At 42.6% G+C, this 16,981-nt stretch overlaps 1 protein-coding gene across 4 annotated transcripts in view; it reads left to right on the forward strand.

Annotated features, from left to right (window-relative positions):
• BEGAIN (brain enriched guanylate kinase associated) overlaps positions 1-16,981 on the forward strand; it is a 284,146-nt gene that overhangs the window by 262,252 nt on the left and 4,913 nt on the right. For 2 of the 4 annotated variants that reach the window (XM_056811266.1, XM_056811264.1), the window contains 2 exons: positions 11,713-11,820; positions 15,365-15,448. In XM_056811266.1, coding sequence (XP_056667244.1) covers positions 11,713-11,820; positions 15,365-15,448 — 192 coding nt within the window. The remainder of the gene's footprint in view (positions 1-11,712; positions 11,821-15,364; positions 15,449-16,981) is intronic. The other 2 variants (XM_056811267.1, XM_056811265.1) reach the window with 1 other exon arrangement.

Raw genomic sequence — 16,981 nt, forward strand, 5'->3', positions numbered from 1 at the left:
AGTTCAAATCCAACCTTAAACACTTATCAGCTGCCTGACCCTGAATAAGTCACTTCACCCTATTTGCCTCAGTTTCCCCTTCTGTCAAATGAGCTGGAGAAGGAAACTGCAAATTATTCTAATATCTTTGCCAAGAAAACCCAAAATGGAGTCATGAAGTCTTGGGCACACCTGCACAACAATAATTGTCCCATGCCCTAAGGTTCTCCCAAGCCCTCCCTTTGAATAATCACAGCAATAAGGAGGGCTTGACTTATATGGCCTGTGTAGTTCCGACTTAGAATAGTTTCTCTGATTAAAATATGCCCACTTGTTCAGAGGTTCCTGAAATCCTTTCCTGGGCTGGGAGAGAGCCTTCCAGCAGTTAGATAGGCAATTTAATCCTTAACCTGCCCTAGGAAAGGGAGCACTAAGACCCAGTCTGGGATTTATTCTCTTAAAGAGTAGTTTGCAATAGTGAAGTGCAGGGGGGTGGAGAAATATGGCTCAAGAGTGCGTGTTCTTCATCTGGTTCTGTCATGGAGTTCATGTCTCACCTTGAAACAAAATAACTTACTCTCTCTAGGCTTCAGTTTCCCCACTTGAAAATGGAGGTACAGTAGGTGGCCTCTAAGGTGGAGCTCTCAAACTCCTGTCCTGCTTCTTTCTCTGTCCATGGTACTACCATCTTCATAGTCCCTTAGTTTGGGCTCCTCCGTCAACTTTGACTCTTCCCTCTCCCTTTTACCACCCCACCCCATACACATTCATTTCTAAGTCCTATCAAATCAAGCATCATAGTGCCAATATGCTTGGAGCCAGGAAACCTGTGGGACACAGCAAGCATTTAATAAGTATTTGTTGACTAAGTTTGAGTCTCAGTCCTGATCCTCATTAACCAGTCAGTCCTCCTGGGCAAATCACTTAGCTCTCCATCCTGAGCCTCTACTTCTTCATCTAGAAACAGGAATAATAATGCAGTAATTGTACCACCTACCTCACAGCTGTGAGAAAAGCACCAGTGCAAGCCAAAGGGCTTGAGAAATGGGAACTCATGACAAAACTGTCGACTTGAAATGCCATTTCTAAAAAGGATCATTCACTAAGAGAAGCTATGAGGGGCAGGGAGAAAGAGAGAGTGGCACCTTGGGGATCCCAGACTAGCTAGTGTTTTGAGTGCATTTTTTTTCTGAATAGGCAAAGCTATAGAGAACACTTCCCTCTGGCCCAAACATCCTACACATACTTCTGTCTTTGCCCTTCCACTTCCTTTTCTTTCCTCTCTCCTCCCCTCTACATTACTTCTCTAGCTCCTTTTTCTCTTCTTCTCCACTGCCCTCCCTCTCTTCCTGTCGTCCCCTTCCTCCTTCTTCCTCAATTTCCCTCTCCCCCTCTCTCCCTTTTTTTCTTTCCTTCTTTCTTTTTCTTCTTCTGCTTCTTCTTCTTCTGCTGCCTCTTCTGCTTCTTTTCTTTCTTCTTTCTCCTCCTCCTCCTTCTCCTCCTTCCTGTTCTTTCTCCTCCTTCTTCCTCCTTTGTCTTCTCCTCCTTCTCCTCCTCCTCCTTTTTTCTCCTCTCTTTTCTCTCTCCCTTTCCCCTTCCTCTCTCTTCCCCTCTCTCTTCCTTCTACTCTCCCTCCTCTCAATCATTCCATTTCTCCCTCCTTTCCTTTTATTCTTCTCCTCCCTCTCTCTCTCTCACCAGCATACCTAGGGAGACTCAAGACACACCTGCATATTCCCATACACATAGAGACAGTAACACAGAGACTTGCATTCTCAGAGCAGTACACATGCTCGCCCACACATACAAATAAACCCAGAACAAGTTTCACACGTACTTCCACAGACACATACACAAAGGATCACACACACACACACACACACACACACACACACACACACGAGTCCTGTCCTCCCTACCCCCCACTCCCAGAAAGGTTTACACAGAGACCATACATTGCCCTCATAATGCCTCTTCCTGGTCCTCGAGTTCAGCTCAGCTCTGTATACATTAGGAAGAAGTTCCCACACAAGAAAAGAAGTCACTAGTGGCTTTGTGATGACAGCTGCTTCCAGGTGCGAATATTCTTTCCCCCCAAAGCTTGTCATAGGTGAACCAAGTATTTTAGCTTCTTTCACATTGATCTGTCCATCATTCAACAAATATTTGCAGTGTGCTCCCTGGGAACAGCTAGGTGGCACAGTTGATGGAGTGCCATACCTGGAGTCAGGAAAACATCTTCCTGAGTTTAAACTCAGCCTCAGACAGTTCCCAGCTATGTGACCCTGGGCAAGTCACTTAAATCTTTTTGTCTTAGTTTTCTTATCTGTAAAATAAGTTGAAATTTTCACTCCAATATTTTTACCAAGAAAACCCCTAGTGGGATCAAAAAGAGTCAGAAACAGCCAAAAACGACTGGACAAGATGGTAGGTGACTACTACAGGAAAGACAGGAGGAGCAGACCCACAAAATCCACAGGCTGATTCAGGATGCAAGTGTGATACCCAGGAGGCATAGAACAATACTGTCCAATACAACAAATGCTAAATAGTGAGATATGCACAGTAAACAGTATAGAAAGATGGAGTGGGAGGAAAAATCACTTCTGGTTGAGGTTATCACAAAAGGCTTCTTGGAAAAGGTATAACTTTGGTTAGAACTTGAAGGATGGAAGGAAGAAAGCAGGAAACAATATTTATTAAGTACCTACTCTGACATTCTGTGTTAAGGACTTTACATTAATCATATTTGATCCTCACAACTACTCTGTAGTGTTAGTGCCAATCTTATCCCTATTTTACAATTGAGTAAACTGAGGCAGAGAGAGATTACATGACTATCCCCAGGGCACCCAGCTTGGAAATGTCTGAGGATGGATTTGAACTCAGATCTTCCTGACTCTAGACCCAATGCTCTATTCACATTGCCACCAAGCTGTCTCCAATTAATTTGGGCAATATTTGAATAAATAATACAGACAAGAGAGGGGAGAGAAGTGGAAGGGAGGACAGAGAATAGGAGGGGAAAGGGACAGAGGGGAGTAGAGGAGAGAGGACATGTCAGATGTTTATTAAGTCTAATCAAAGGTGAGGAATAAGCTTAGTGGCCTAACTACTATGGAGGGGATGAAATGGGAGAACAGGAGGAATGGGGAGAGGTTGGATAGTACCAGATATTAGGAGACTTTGGAAGGCAGGCAGAAGAATTTAGACTTGATGTGGTAGAAAATGGGGAGTCATAATATGTAATTGAGTCAAGATTGAAGTGGTTTAGAGCATTAGTTAGGGGGCAGCTATGATCTCAGGGCATAGAAGACCACACCTGGAGACAGGAGGTCCTAGGTTCAAATCTAACCTCAGACACATCCTAACTATGTAACCCTGGGCAAGTTATTTAATCCCAACTGCTTATCCCCTTACCACTCTTCTACCTTGCAATAGATACTTAGAATCAATTTTAAGACGGGTGAGGATTGTTTTTTAAGTGTTATTAGGAAAAATTCTTTTTTTAACTGTGTAAAGGATGAATAGAAAGGGAAAAGATTGGAGCCAACGTGAGGGATGAGGAGTTCTTCAGATCCAAACTAAATCTATTTTAGACCATATTAGCCTAAATACTAGACCAGAGCAAGGGTTAATTAAGAGTTCCATTGTTTTCTGCATGGCCAAATGACATCTGGGATATTGTGTTCTTTTCTAGATGCCACATTTTGGAAAGAATTTTTTAAAATTGTAGCTGGACAGAGAAGGGAAGAGAACTGCAAACTGTGACTTACAAGGATTGGTTGTAGGAACTAGAGATGTTTTTGTCTTGTAGAAGGAAAGACATAGGGAGGACATGATTAGTGGTTCTAAACTAATTGTGCTTGTCTGTGGAAGACAGACATAGGAACCCTGGAGGGAAAGATTTTTGTTTGTTTTTAAACTCTTACCTTCTGTCTTAGAATCAATACTAATTATCAGTCCCAAGGCAGAAGAGCTATAAGGGCTAGGAAATGGGGGTTAAATGGCTTGCCTGGGTCACATAGAGAGGAAGTGTTTGAGGTCAGATTTGAACCCATATCTTTCCAACTCTCTCTATCCACTATGCTACATAGTGGGGAAAGTTTTAGAGAGAGATTTTTGATTAGTATAAAAGGGAAAACTTCCTAACATTCAGAGGTGTACAAAATTGAATTTGACTAAATCAGGAAAAGAGTGAGGTCCCCATTGGAAGGCTTCAGGTGGATATTGATGACCCCTTGTCAGAGAGTAAGGCAATATAGTGCAGTGAATTGAACACTGCCTCTGGGGTCAGAGGGTATAGCTTCAAATCCCATCTCTAAAACACTAAGTGACCTTGGGCAGATCACCTAATCTCCTTGAGCCTCAGCTTCCCATCTGTAGAATGGATGGATTAGATAACCTCTAAGGTCCATTAATAGATTTCTGCTCAGGTATAAACTACCCTAGGTGACCTCTGAGAGCAAGTCAACAAGCATTTATTAAGCACCTAGTATATACCAATTTTAAACGCACAACGCCTTGCAACTCTGGACTACTGTACTCCCAATTCACAAAAGGCTTATATCTCTCATTTCATCTGACCCTCACAATAACCTGTGAAGTAAATAATATAGATTTTTTTCTCATTTTGCCTGGAGAGGGAAAGAAGTTTACCTAAAGTCACAAACATAAGGATCCCAAAACCCTGGTGGTTAATGCCCATTCCTGTACACGACAAAGGCTTCTCTGGTGCCTATAACTGTGGCTGAAGTTTCTTGCATAGATGCTTTGTGGCCTCGAAATAAGGAGGACGAAGAATAGATAAGGAACCAGAGATTATAAATCTGATAGTTCCTTGCAGCAATGGTCTGGGAGTCCAGGGTGATCCTGATCCCATGAATTGAAGACAGAAGGCAGAGAAGGGGTAACCCTACTGGGAACCTCTTCCCCCACGCAGGGTTCCCACATACACACAAACTCTCTCTCTGTCTCTCTCTGTCTCTCTGTCTCTCTGTCTCTCTGTCTCTGTCTCTGTCTCTGTCTCTGTCTCTCTCTCTCTGTGTGTGTGTGTGTGTGTCTCTCTCTCTCTCTGTCTCTCTGTCTCTCTCTCTGTCTCTCTCTCTCTGTCTCTCTGTCTCTCTGTCTCTCTGTCTCTCTCTCTCTCTCTCTCTCTGTCTCTCTGTCTCTCTGTCTCTCTGTCTCTCTCTCTCTCTGTCTCTCTCTCTCTGTCTCTCTCTCTCTGTCTCTCTCTCTCTGTCTCTCTCTCTCTCTCTCTCTCTCTCTCTCTCTCTCTCTCTCTCTCTCTCTCTCTCTCTCTCTCTCTCTCTCTCTCTCTCTCTCCCTCCTGATACTTATCAGTTTCCATGGGAACACCAGGGCACCAGTTGTCAGAGCATCCTTTGCTGAGTCTCAGTCTGAAGGCAAGACTGCCTTTCATGGGCCTCCAGGGACATCTTAGGACCAGCTCTACTCAGGTCTGAGCTGCCCCAGTGCCAAACAGAAGGGTTTGTGTCCCAGCTGAAAGAAGACTAGATTTGAATCAGATGGCAAAAGACTAAATACTAGATCTGAGTCTTTCAGCTTTTATAAAATGGGGGAGGGCATTAGAGTAACAATTCTGAGGTCTTTTCCAGCTCTATGCTCTAATGGTTTTTACTCTTTTTTTATTTTTCTGATTATTATTCTGATTATACCTACCCTAAGAAAGACACAATCCCTCACACCCCAAACCAAGGAAGAAGAGAACCCTGCCCCTACTGCTCTGAATCTCTCTTATGCACTTATCTTTTATTTAGTATTGCAATTATAATTTCTTATCTTCAGGATCTAGACTAAGGGGAGAACCATACTTTATTCTTCTTGGTGTCCCCTATGGTGCCAAGCACACATTAAATGTTTGTAGAATAAAATTAATAAGAGTGATTATTAACTACTTTTCTATGTGTAGTATTGTGTGGTAGACACTGATTGGGAGAGTAGTCATTAAAGGGATGGCCCAACTCCCTCATTTTACTAAGGAAGAAACTGAGGCTCAAAAAATTTCATGATTTGGTCAAAGTCATGTAGCAAATGGGCTACAGAACTAGGATTTTAATTCAAGTCTCCCTAGATCTGACAGAGAATAGCTGGTGGATAGAGTGCTGGACCTGGAACTAGAAAGACTCCTCTTCCTAGCTATGTGACCCTGGGCAAGTCACTTAACCCTGTTTACCCCAGTTTCCTCATTGGGAAAACGAACTGGAGAAGGAAATGGCAAACTACTCCAGTATCTTTGACAAGAAAGTCACAAGTGAGGTCATGAAAAGCCAGACACAACTGAAAAACAATAAAAGTTCCTGACACAATATTCTGTCTCCTACAACCAGCAGTCATGTCTGCATGACCACTCTGTCAGTCCCCAAGGGCAAGGACTCTCTCAAATACTCAGCATTTCCTTTTGTGCTTGCACAGGGATGTGCCCCCTACAAAACTCAATACAAACTTACTGGATTATTTTGTCATCTTCAGCAACAACAACAATAATAATGATTGATTGAAGTGGCTCAGTGGGCACCAGGAGTGCAGAGCTGAAGTACTAGAATTCTAGTTTTAAAGTGCTTTGGAGGAAACAAATATGGCACAGTGGGAAAAGTTGGAAGACCTGAATTTAAATCCAAGCTTTGCTATTTCCCACCCCGACCTGTATGACTTTGGACCTTGCTTTCCTTGTCTGTAAAATGAGGGGATTGGGAACAGCTAGAAGCACAGTACCGAGAAGTACCAGGCCTGAAATTATGACCTCAGACACTTCCTAGCTATTTGACTTTGGGTCAGTCACCTAATCCCAATTTCTTAGCCCTTGCCACTCTTCTGTTTTCAAATTGATAATAAGATAGAGGGTAGGGGTTTAAAACAAAAATGAGGGGACTGGATTGAGTGATCTTTTTTTTTAAACCCTTACCTTCCATCTTGGAGTCAATACTGTGTATCGGCTCCAAGGCAGTAGAGTGGTAAGGGCTAGACAATGGGGGTCAAGTGACTTGCGCAGGGTCACACAGCTGGGTGAGTGGTCTTTAAAGTCTAAGTTCTAAGTCCTGAGTTGGAGAGAGCTTACATGACCTAAGGTTCTATTTCCCTAATAAGAAAAAATCTCAGTCTGGCAACTTCTGATATCTCTTGACTCATGTGCCTTCTCCACTTTTCAGTGCAGTGTTGGGAAAAGGAGCCCTGGCCAAGAGTCAAAAGGCAAGGGTTCAGGGCTGAATCCTACCCAAAACTCTCTGGGTGAACATATACAGTTGATCTGAGCTCTTTGGGCCTCAGGTTCCTCTGTCGAATGAATGTTGAACTAGATGATCTAGTCCCTTCTAGCTTTAATTTCTTTTTTTTCATGATTCCTATGACAGGAAACTCAGCAGCCTGAAGGATAGAGAATTCTCCATTTAAATCAGAAAGGGCCCTCTGGCCAAAAGCTGATTATCAAATTATATCTTCCAAGCTTTGAAAGAAATGTGTATATTTTATGCTCATAAATTCTCCAGCTCAGGCTGTGCAGACGGTAGCATTGCCTGTAGCCTTGGCATTTGGGAAAGGGTAAATTGCTGTAAACAAGATCTCTAATGCAAAGTTGCTGTGATAAACCTTTAATTACTCTTCCCAATAATTGGCACAAAGAATCTTAGAGTTGGAAATCATCTCAGAGGCTATTTGTCCAAACCATGCCTGAATGGGAATCTCTTCTTCAATATATCTGGTTCCAATTTGAAGACCGCCAAGGAGAGAGAGTCAAGTGCCTGCCAAGGCAGGCCATTTCATCATGATGGAGTTTTTCCATACGTACAGCTAACAGCTGCCTCCCTAAAACCTGCACTCACTGTGCCCAGTTCTGCCCTCTGGGGCTAAGCAACACAAGCCTCCCTCTCTTTCTCATGATAAATTTGAGGTTCTTCTAAAGAAGAGGAAGAAGGAGCTACTTGTGCTCCAAGGAATGACAGAGTAGAACCACAAAAGTGATCAGGTGAGAGTTCACCTGGTAAGAGTAAGAACAAGGATGATTAGAGAGGTCTTGAGGCATCTCTTTGTTAACCCAATAACAACAGAGGTGCTGTTTTCCTAGCTTATGTAGCTAAGACAGTTAGCCAAGATGCAATAGATACTTTCTTAAGACTTGCCCAAATGGATAACTAGTTTTCACTTCTTTGATTCATGTGCTTATATGTGTTTCTGCCAGAAAGAACCCAGAAAGTATTACCAAAAATGACAGTCTTAAGTGAGATACTAAACACCATAGAGCTTCAAGTTGTTTTAATTTTTTCCTCACTACTGCCCATTAAAGGCAAGAGACGCAGGAAAGAAAAATGAATTCAGGCAGTGAACAGCTGCCTAAGAAGGTGGTGCCTGAGAATAAGATTTGGATTTCTGGACCATAGATTAAAAATATAGAAATTGGTAACAGATGCTCAAGAATGAAATCATTTCAATGATGATGGAAAATAAGATCTGTATGAAGACACTATTGAGGTTGTAGGAGCTACAGGACTCTGAGAACTAGAATGTCTTAGCAAGGAAAATGTTTGAAGGAATAAGCTCGTGTTTTGGGGAGGGATCTTTTTTTTAAACCCTCACCTTCCATCTTGGAATCAATACTGTGTATTGGTTCCAAGACAGAAGAGTGGTAAGGGCTAGGCAATGGGGGTTAAGTGACTTTCCCAGGGTCACACAGCTGGGAAGTGTCTGTGGCCAAATTTGAATGGGGGGAGGGGTCTTGACAAAGATAGTTGAGTGGTTTGCTCTTCTCTGGCTCATTTTACAGGTGAGGAAACTCAGACAAAGAATTAAGTGACTTGCCTAGGGTCACAGAGTTAATAAGTATCTGAGACCAAATTTGAACTTAGACAAATCTTCCTGACTCCAAGCCTGGCTCTCTATCCACTGTGCCACTCAACTGCCCAAGAACCTGTGGTATGGGCAGTGGTCACAACCCAATTACTATCTCAGCAGATGTGCTAAATCAAGTTGAAAACAAGTGACAGGCCTCAAACCTTGTTGAAGAATTAGGGAATGTCTACCCCAGACATGTAAAGACTTTGCCCAGTGATATGGGCGAGTGAGAACAATTTGTTCCGATGGCCCTGACGTTGGTTAAAACAGGTGCTGTGGAGCACTTAGAGCTTAATCAGATATAGAAGAGGCCAAAGTCACCCACAGCATCTTGGGCCATCATCAGTCATCCTGACTTTGGTTTTGCCACTAGATTTATCTGGCTCTGAAAGAAAGTAAAATTGGTAAATTTGCTTTACTTCAATATAATTTATGCTTGAGACAAAAGACATCACCAGGGATGTCATTTTGGCCCTCTTTGAGCACAAAAGACAACAATCAAGTTCATGTGTCCAGCCACCAATAGAATTCCTCACAAAGCTGCCACAAAATGGTCATACTCCTTAGAGAAGGACAATGGTCCATCTGGTTTCCACAGACTGCCCACTTTGTGAGCAAAGCCAGTACATTCTTCATACAGTACAAATGCAATGAGAAGAGGCGTATTTGTTCAGAAAGTTCCAAAGTGTGTTGGTGAATCTAAACCATAGGATGGTTATGACCAAAGCTTGAAGAAACTGTGTGAGACTGAGGCAAAGAGGGACCAACTTAAATGGTAGAGGATTCCCCTAAGAGCAACCCCAATTCTCTTCTTGGAGATAAGAGAGGGAACTGAGAAGTTATTGAGCACTTTGCTTCCGTATTAACTCATGGGCTTCTTATCGGCATTTTGTGTGTATGTGTGTGGTGAGTGAAATAAAAAATCCTAAAGATGGGAGGTCCTGAATTCAACTCTGGCCTCAGATACTTCCTGGCTATGTGACTCTGGACAAGTCATTTAACTCCCATTGCCCAGCCCTTACTGCTCTTCCACCTTGGGACCGATACACAGTATTGATTCTAAGACAGAGAAAGTAAGGGTTTAAAACAAAAATCTACCCCATCCTTGATATCTAGGTTGAACATTGAATACTTGGGCAAGAATGGGGATCCACATTTGTGAGCTATTTCTAGGTTTGTTTTAGAGATTTCCCTGGAGTATATATTTACTTTGGGATATGAATAGAGACAGAGAAAGAAATATTGACCTCATGAGCCCAGATTCTGCAAGGCATCTTGAACCATGTACAATATGAGTAATTAGGTATTAAGCAGGAGTTATAAGGAATATCTAAAACCAAGTCAGATTAAGGCTTCTAACTTTTCTAACAGACAAGTAGATCTTGTCTTTGAGAAGCAGGAAATTGGGCTTAAAAAAACTTAAAATCTGAAGGCTCTACCTAGATTGCTGGTTATTCTGTGTTCTGTGAGTTTGGTTCCTGGAAAGAGTGGATTTGGTGTTTCTGGAGGGGGATTTCCTTCTGAAGAAGAAACGTGCATTACAATGATGGCTCTGAGAATTAACACACTCTTTGTAAGCAAGGAGAAAAAGCCTATCTACTAAGGGTTCTTCTCAAGTCTTAGAGACAAAATGTGTGAGGATTTTGCATTTCCAAAAGAGACCTAAGCCTCTGGACTTTCAACTAAAAGAAGGGCAGCAGAGCCCACTCTTTCTTTTACAGAGAAAAGGTAGTATCTCAGCTGTTGAGTCTAGCTGAAACTAGAATCTGGCAACAGTTTCCCCAATGAAAACATTGGTTGTTGTTCAGTCATTTTAATCATGTCTGACTCTTCATGACCCCATTTGAGGTTTTCTTGGCAAAGATACTGGAGTGGTTTGCCATATTCTTCTACAACTCATGTTACAGATGAGGAAACTGAGGCAAATAGGGTTGTCACCCAGCTGGTAAGAATAGGAAGCCAGATTTGAACTCAGGAAGGTGAGTTCAGCATCCAGCAGTGATTACAGACAAGCAGAGCATTGTCAAGCAGGGGCCTTGGGAGACCAGCAGGAAACAGTGCCTAGCAGAAACCAGACTCCATGCTCACACCCAGCAGAGACTATCACTTGGCAAAGATTACTGGGGCAGAACCCAGTGAAAGCAGAATAAGGACATGGCCCAAAGACTTCCCTAGCCCTATTGCATTGAAGACTGAGTTAGATGCTCCTCCTCTCATTTGGACCTTGGCTCCATGTGTCCTCCATGTATGTCCCTTCATGTGTCTACTTGTCTCAGTAATGGTAGGGTATTTGTGGAAGAGTGTCCTCCAGGTTCATGGATAAACGTTCTCATGTGACTTTTCTTACCGTATGGTTTACGAAATTCCCTCTATTGATACAGATGAGCAACTGTTCTGTAACTTATAATCTTGGAGTTTCCGTGGGGCAGTAAGGGAGTAACCCAGCCAGAATGTGTTAGAGATGGAACTTGAACCAAGAAGATCTTGACTGAGCTGGTCTTCTATCCACTGGGTCACATTGCTTCTTAGAACTTACAGGAACACCTGCGAGACTTCGTCTTTCACCTCTAGCTAATTCTGGTTCAACAATAACTTTTAGAATCTGGTTATTTCATTTAACAACATGTTATCTATCTCTCCCAGTTCTGTGTGTTCTGTGAATCTTCTCTGTGTCTAGACCACTTTCCCTTCCAGCTGGGGACCAAGACAGATGACCTCACAAGGTTCCTTCAACCTCTTGGAGAGTATGTTCTTGGGATTTTTAACCCTCACACTTCAAAGCCCTGAACACAGAAAGCACTTTTCCCCTTGGGCAGGAGGAGGGGGCTCTCAGCAGCAGCCCTTCTCCTGGAGCAACCCCACTGACCACTGATCCCTTTCTATGCCCAGGGTCAACACTATGAAGAGGAGAAAAGGGCCCTGAGCCATGAGATTGTAGCCCTCAACAACCACCTCCTAGAAGCCAAGGTGACAATAGATAAGTTGTCAGAGGACAATGTAAGTATTGATTGGGGAACCCTTTCCCAAGTACCCAGGGTAGCTGTGGGCAAGTCTATTCATTGTATTCACTCCTTCCCCACCTCCACCCAGACACTTTCATGGTTAACTATCTAAGGCTGCCCAATCCTTGCAATGTGCGGAGGTTCAGGGAAGGGAGTGCAGGATTTGGGCTGTAGGAAGACATCTCAAACTCTCAGGAACACTGAGGAAATTATCATTTGGTAAAGTTCCGTACCGCTCATGGGACATGATGGGGTTAACAATCACAGGGTAGTTTCAAGAGCATTTCTATCACAGGGCAGCTCTTTTAGCTTTAGGGTGGTTTTCCTGGAGCAGACCCCAAAGTGAGAGAAAGAAAAAAATGGTTCAAGTTCAAGGGAAAGAATGGAAATTTATTGAGATAGAACAGCTTTTCTGATTACAAAATGATTACCCCATCTCAGCCTTCCACCCCCTCAAAATGACCGTCATTGCCCTAATTCAGAACTGGCCTTGCCCATGGGTAGAACAGGCAGTTAACTGTCTACAGAGGGACTAGAGGGATACCAACAAGGAATGCTGAGAAAAATCTCTCCCTGCTGACTGGCAGATTCCTGAAGATCTGCTGTCATGGTCTCATCCTTTTAACTGAAGACTTGGACCCCTTGTTACAGGGAAGCTCCATGTTATTCATGGGATTCATAGGAAGTTCATAGAATGTTAGTGCTAAAAGGAGACTTCAGAGTTCATCTAGTTTTACAGAAAAGAATCAGAGATGCAAGGAGGCAAAGTCAACTGTTCAAGGTCACAAAGTTAGAACTTGAACCCAGGTCCTCTGGACTCAGATTCAATGCTCTTTCAACTGTATCCAGATGTCTTCAGAGAATCTATTGTAATGTCTTTTCAGGTTTTGATTTTCAAGGGTCCATGAAGGATCTAGGAGCAGATTTGGATTGAAGTTAGAGTAGAGATAATAGTGGGCAAAAGTGGTCAAGTTCCATCAACTATTTGGGAGGAGGGAAGAGAAAGGGACAGAGAACAGGTGATACGGCGTCAAGACACCAATGGTCTACTTGGCAATGTTGTCATGGATAGTGCTACATGATGGATGCCCTTATTGTCCAAGGGTCAGGTTTGGCATACCAAGTCCATTGCCCTCTGGACCATTCTGGGACCATCAATCCTTGAAATAAGGAATGAGCTTTGGATGGAGTTCATTTCCATAGCAACTGAGTGGGGCAGGGTTATGTTATCACCATAAGTCGTTCTCCATCCAAGCCCATCAAACAGCTGTGTGTGAGGGTAACAGCCTAAACTATGTGCACATGCAACAGAGATTTTTTTAATCTATCTATAAATTTATAAATCGTTGATATTCCTACTGTTTGCATCTGTTTTTCCAGCATCCAGAAGGCTGATACTCACAGATAAGTTCACCAGTTTAGATCTGGGTGACATTGAAGTCAGTTTTTCCCCTGCTCATTTCTTCCCCCAGTATTCTCATCTGTCACTTTTATATAATTATAATAGTAACATATAAATAACAATAATAAAACATAACAATAATAGAAACATTATTTACTTAATGAAAAATAATGATAGAAATGTATTAGACAATAGAATAATAGCAATTATAGCTCACATATTTAATAGATGCAGATTATAGCTCATATTTTTAATCATAATAATATATTTCCAGAGTACTTCATACTGTAAAAAATGCTTTGCTCCCAACAGATCTGTCAGGCACAGGTCTAGTAGGTTGTCCAACTTTATTTTATCCATTTTACAAAGTAATAGAAACTCCTAGAGGGGATGACTTATCCAAAGCTATATATGGTAAGTAAATATCATTGTCTGGACTTGATTCTATGACCTTCTAATTCTAAGTCCAAATCCAGGGTTCTTTCCCCTGAACCACTAACTCCTAGGATGGGACTTCCTTGGCCTAGAAGAAGACGAGATCTGAATAGGAAATGACCCCTCGCACAGCCCAATGATGACACTACTAATCCCTGCTGACAGCAGGAGAATCACAAACACATCTGGCTCTTTTCTCTTCTCATGCTACTTCTGCTGAGCATTTTCCTCAAGTCATTTTTAGAAAGAACTCAGAATAATTTTGAAACACCCACATTCCCCACCCCACCTCCCCCCTGAACCAGGGGAAGAAAGCACCTCATTCTTGGGAATCTGCTAGCTGAACTTGTGTGGCAAAAGATCCCAAAGAGATTTTGCTCAGAAATTAGATTAGAGAGAGAGAAGCTCCAAGGTCACTTCCAAATCTGAGATTCTGTGAGTCTGAGATCTGAAGCTTTGGGAGGTTGGAATGATGCTTCTGTGATCCATGGAGGGGCCTTTGGAAGCAGAGGAACTAGACCTGGTCTTGGGCAGAAGAGGATCCTGGGATGGGACCTGCCAGCCTGACCTGTAAGGTCATGGGCACCCAGACATAGAGACTCCTTTAGGTACTATAGAGAGGGTGTAACAGTGAGGTGCCTAATCCTCAAGGAGACCAAAAAGGAGCATATCTCAGTGTACAAGGGATTCTAGCACAGAGACATTCCTAAGCTGACCCTTGGTATCAAATGTTGGAATGGCCTGGTTCCCCTGTCCCCTCTTTGTCTTCCTCCTGCTGTTTCTCCCAGATGCCCCTACACCTTTGATATACTGTCACTGCAGTGCAGTGGTTCTCCCTGGGTCTCTTAGGGCTCAGTCTTATTTGACTATCCTCTGGGAGCCAGGGAGGTATAGTGGGAAATGCACTGGACCTTGCTATCTGTGTAACCTTGGGCACTTCCCCTCCCTTAACCTCAGTTTCCTCATTTATAAAATGAGACTGGACCAGATGACCTCAGTTCTAACTTATATAAGATAATACTTCCTCCTGAATCCTTTCCAGAATATAGAAGTTCAGAGTGCAAAGGGTCTTTAGAATATAAAACACTGGGTGGTGGCTAGGTGGTTTAATGGTCTAGAGCCTGGCTTCAAATGTGACCTCAGACACTGCCTAGCTGTGTGACCCTGGGCAAGTCACTTAACCCTCTTTGCTTAATCCTTACTGTTCTTCTGTCTTGGAACCAATCCATAATATTGAGTCTAAGACAGAAGGCAAAGGTTTAAATTATATCTATATATAATGTTGCCTTCCTAGCTGTTTGACCCTAGGCAAGTCACTGAGTAGTTACTAAGGCAGAAAGTAGAGATTAAAAAAAAAAAAAGAATATAAAATGTTGCCAAAGGAAACATTAACTAGCATGGCTTTTTCATTGGATGTGTTGAATAAAGGGAAGGGTCTTGCCCAAGGTTTCACATAGTAGCAGAAAAAAATTTTCCATTAGCCTTCCAATTATTCCTTGTGTTGCTTTCTTTTTTAATTTTTTTTTCTTATTACAAAGAATTCTCTTCTGCTCTGGGTAAGCCGGGTTCCAGTGCTGAGCGCAAGAGCAGAGGAAATTCACCATGGGCTATTCCCAACCTAGGAGCCTTCCTTTCAGTGGTCACTACCAATAATGAGCCATTTTGAGCCCCATGTGCCAATCAGCCTTCTCTTGTTTTTTAGGAACTCTATAGGAAGGACTGCAATCTAGCTGCTCAGCTGCTTCAGTGCAGCAAGACCTACGACAGGTCCCACACAGTGTCAGAGGTAACGTGACCAGCTTTTGTGCCTTTGCCAAGAAACTGTGTTGCCTGGGCTGTGGACACTGTGTGGTCCCTCCCTGGGCTCTGACCCCAGCCAGACCTGCCATTTGGTGGGGGAGGGCAAGTAGAGGGGGAATTTAGATAGAGCAGATTGCCATAGGGGGTGGAGAACCAGTCAGAGGAGAAGCTTTGAAGGTCCTGATTATCTTTTTCCTCAAAAGGGGGGGGGGGATTGGGAGATTCAAACCCAGTTCAAATTTTAGGTCTCTTAAAAGACTTTTATTGGCCCTATAAGAGGGCTAAGACTTACCCTGAAATCAAGCAAAATCCTTCTTCCACCCAGGAGTATTAAATTCCTAATCCAGTTGGTCACAAATACTAAAGCTTGGGCAGACAGACCCTGAAGTAGGTAACCATTTGTTATTTTTAATAAAAGAATTTTCTTTTTAGAATCATTATTAATGGTCACAAATGTGTCAAACTCACAGCAGGCTACTGAGGGTGGTCAGAAGCAGATTAAATATAATTGGGAAATGTTTAAGAAAATAAACAAAAATACAACATAGATAATGTTCATTTATAGTTTTCTAAGTCAATATGTGGCCTACAGGGATTATTTCTACTTGAGTTGCATACCACTGGACTAGGAAAGGAGAAATGATAGAAATAATTCTCATAATTAAAAGCCATCCTCAGCTGCCTCAGCCTGTTGGGTAGAGGTCCACTATGGGTCTCGTGCCACATGATATATCTGTTGTCCAAGGATGAGGCCACCTAAGTGTGGAAATGCACATTGCCAGAGTCTCTGAGAAGCAAAGTGACTACATAAGGTTACATTAGTAATAAGAGATTGAGTTGACATGTGAACCCATGTTTTCTGGCTTCAAATTTGGGGTTCTACTACTTTCTATACCAAGATGTTGTCAGACCAATTTTTTAAAAGTCCTTTTGGAAGTGAGTTTTATTATTTTAAGTCATGGGCTTCTAATCAAGGAAAATGGCACCCAAATATTTTATCTTGGACTGAACTAAGCCTAAAGAAGAGGCTTCTTTGGAACAGCTCAGTGAATTCTTGCTCAGCCTCCTCCATGAGAAGCTCCATGGCTTCTTCCCCTCACACAGCTTCTTCCCTCAATCTTTGGTATTGGGCAATAGTGGGCTGATTCATGAAAATTAGGAAGTCCCTTTGACCAAAGAAGTTTGGCCCTGTCCAATGGCCTCTCCCTCCCCTCTTACCTCTCAATACAACCACCTTCTAGTAATCTCTCTCACCTGATCCTTAGCCCCATCCTACACCCTCTTCTTCCCATCTCACAGCCTTCTTGTCATTTCATTCCCTCCTACCAATCTACCTCATCTCTGTTATCCCATTTCCCTTCCATTTCTTCCCTTATCATCTCCTATTGCCCATTTCTACTTTTCTACTGTTTGTCCAAACTGAGCCCTACACCACTCCACTTATTCAAATTGCTGAGAGTCAACAAACAAGCCAACATTTATTAAGTACCTACTCTATTATCACTCACTGTGCTAAGTG

Source organism: Monodelphis domestica, chromosome 1 (assembly GCF_027887165.1).
Source record: "Monodelphis domestica isolate mMonDom1 chromosome 1, mMonDom1.pri, whole genome shotgun sequence".
Taxonomy (NCBI): Eukaryota; Metazoa; Chordata; class Mammalia; order Didelphimorphia; family Didelphidae; genus Monodelphis; species Monodelphis domestica.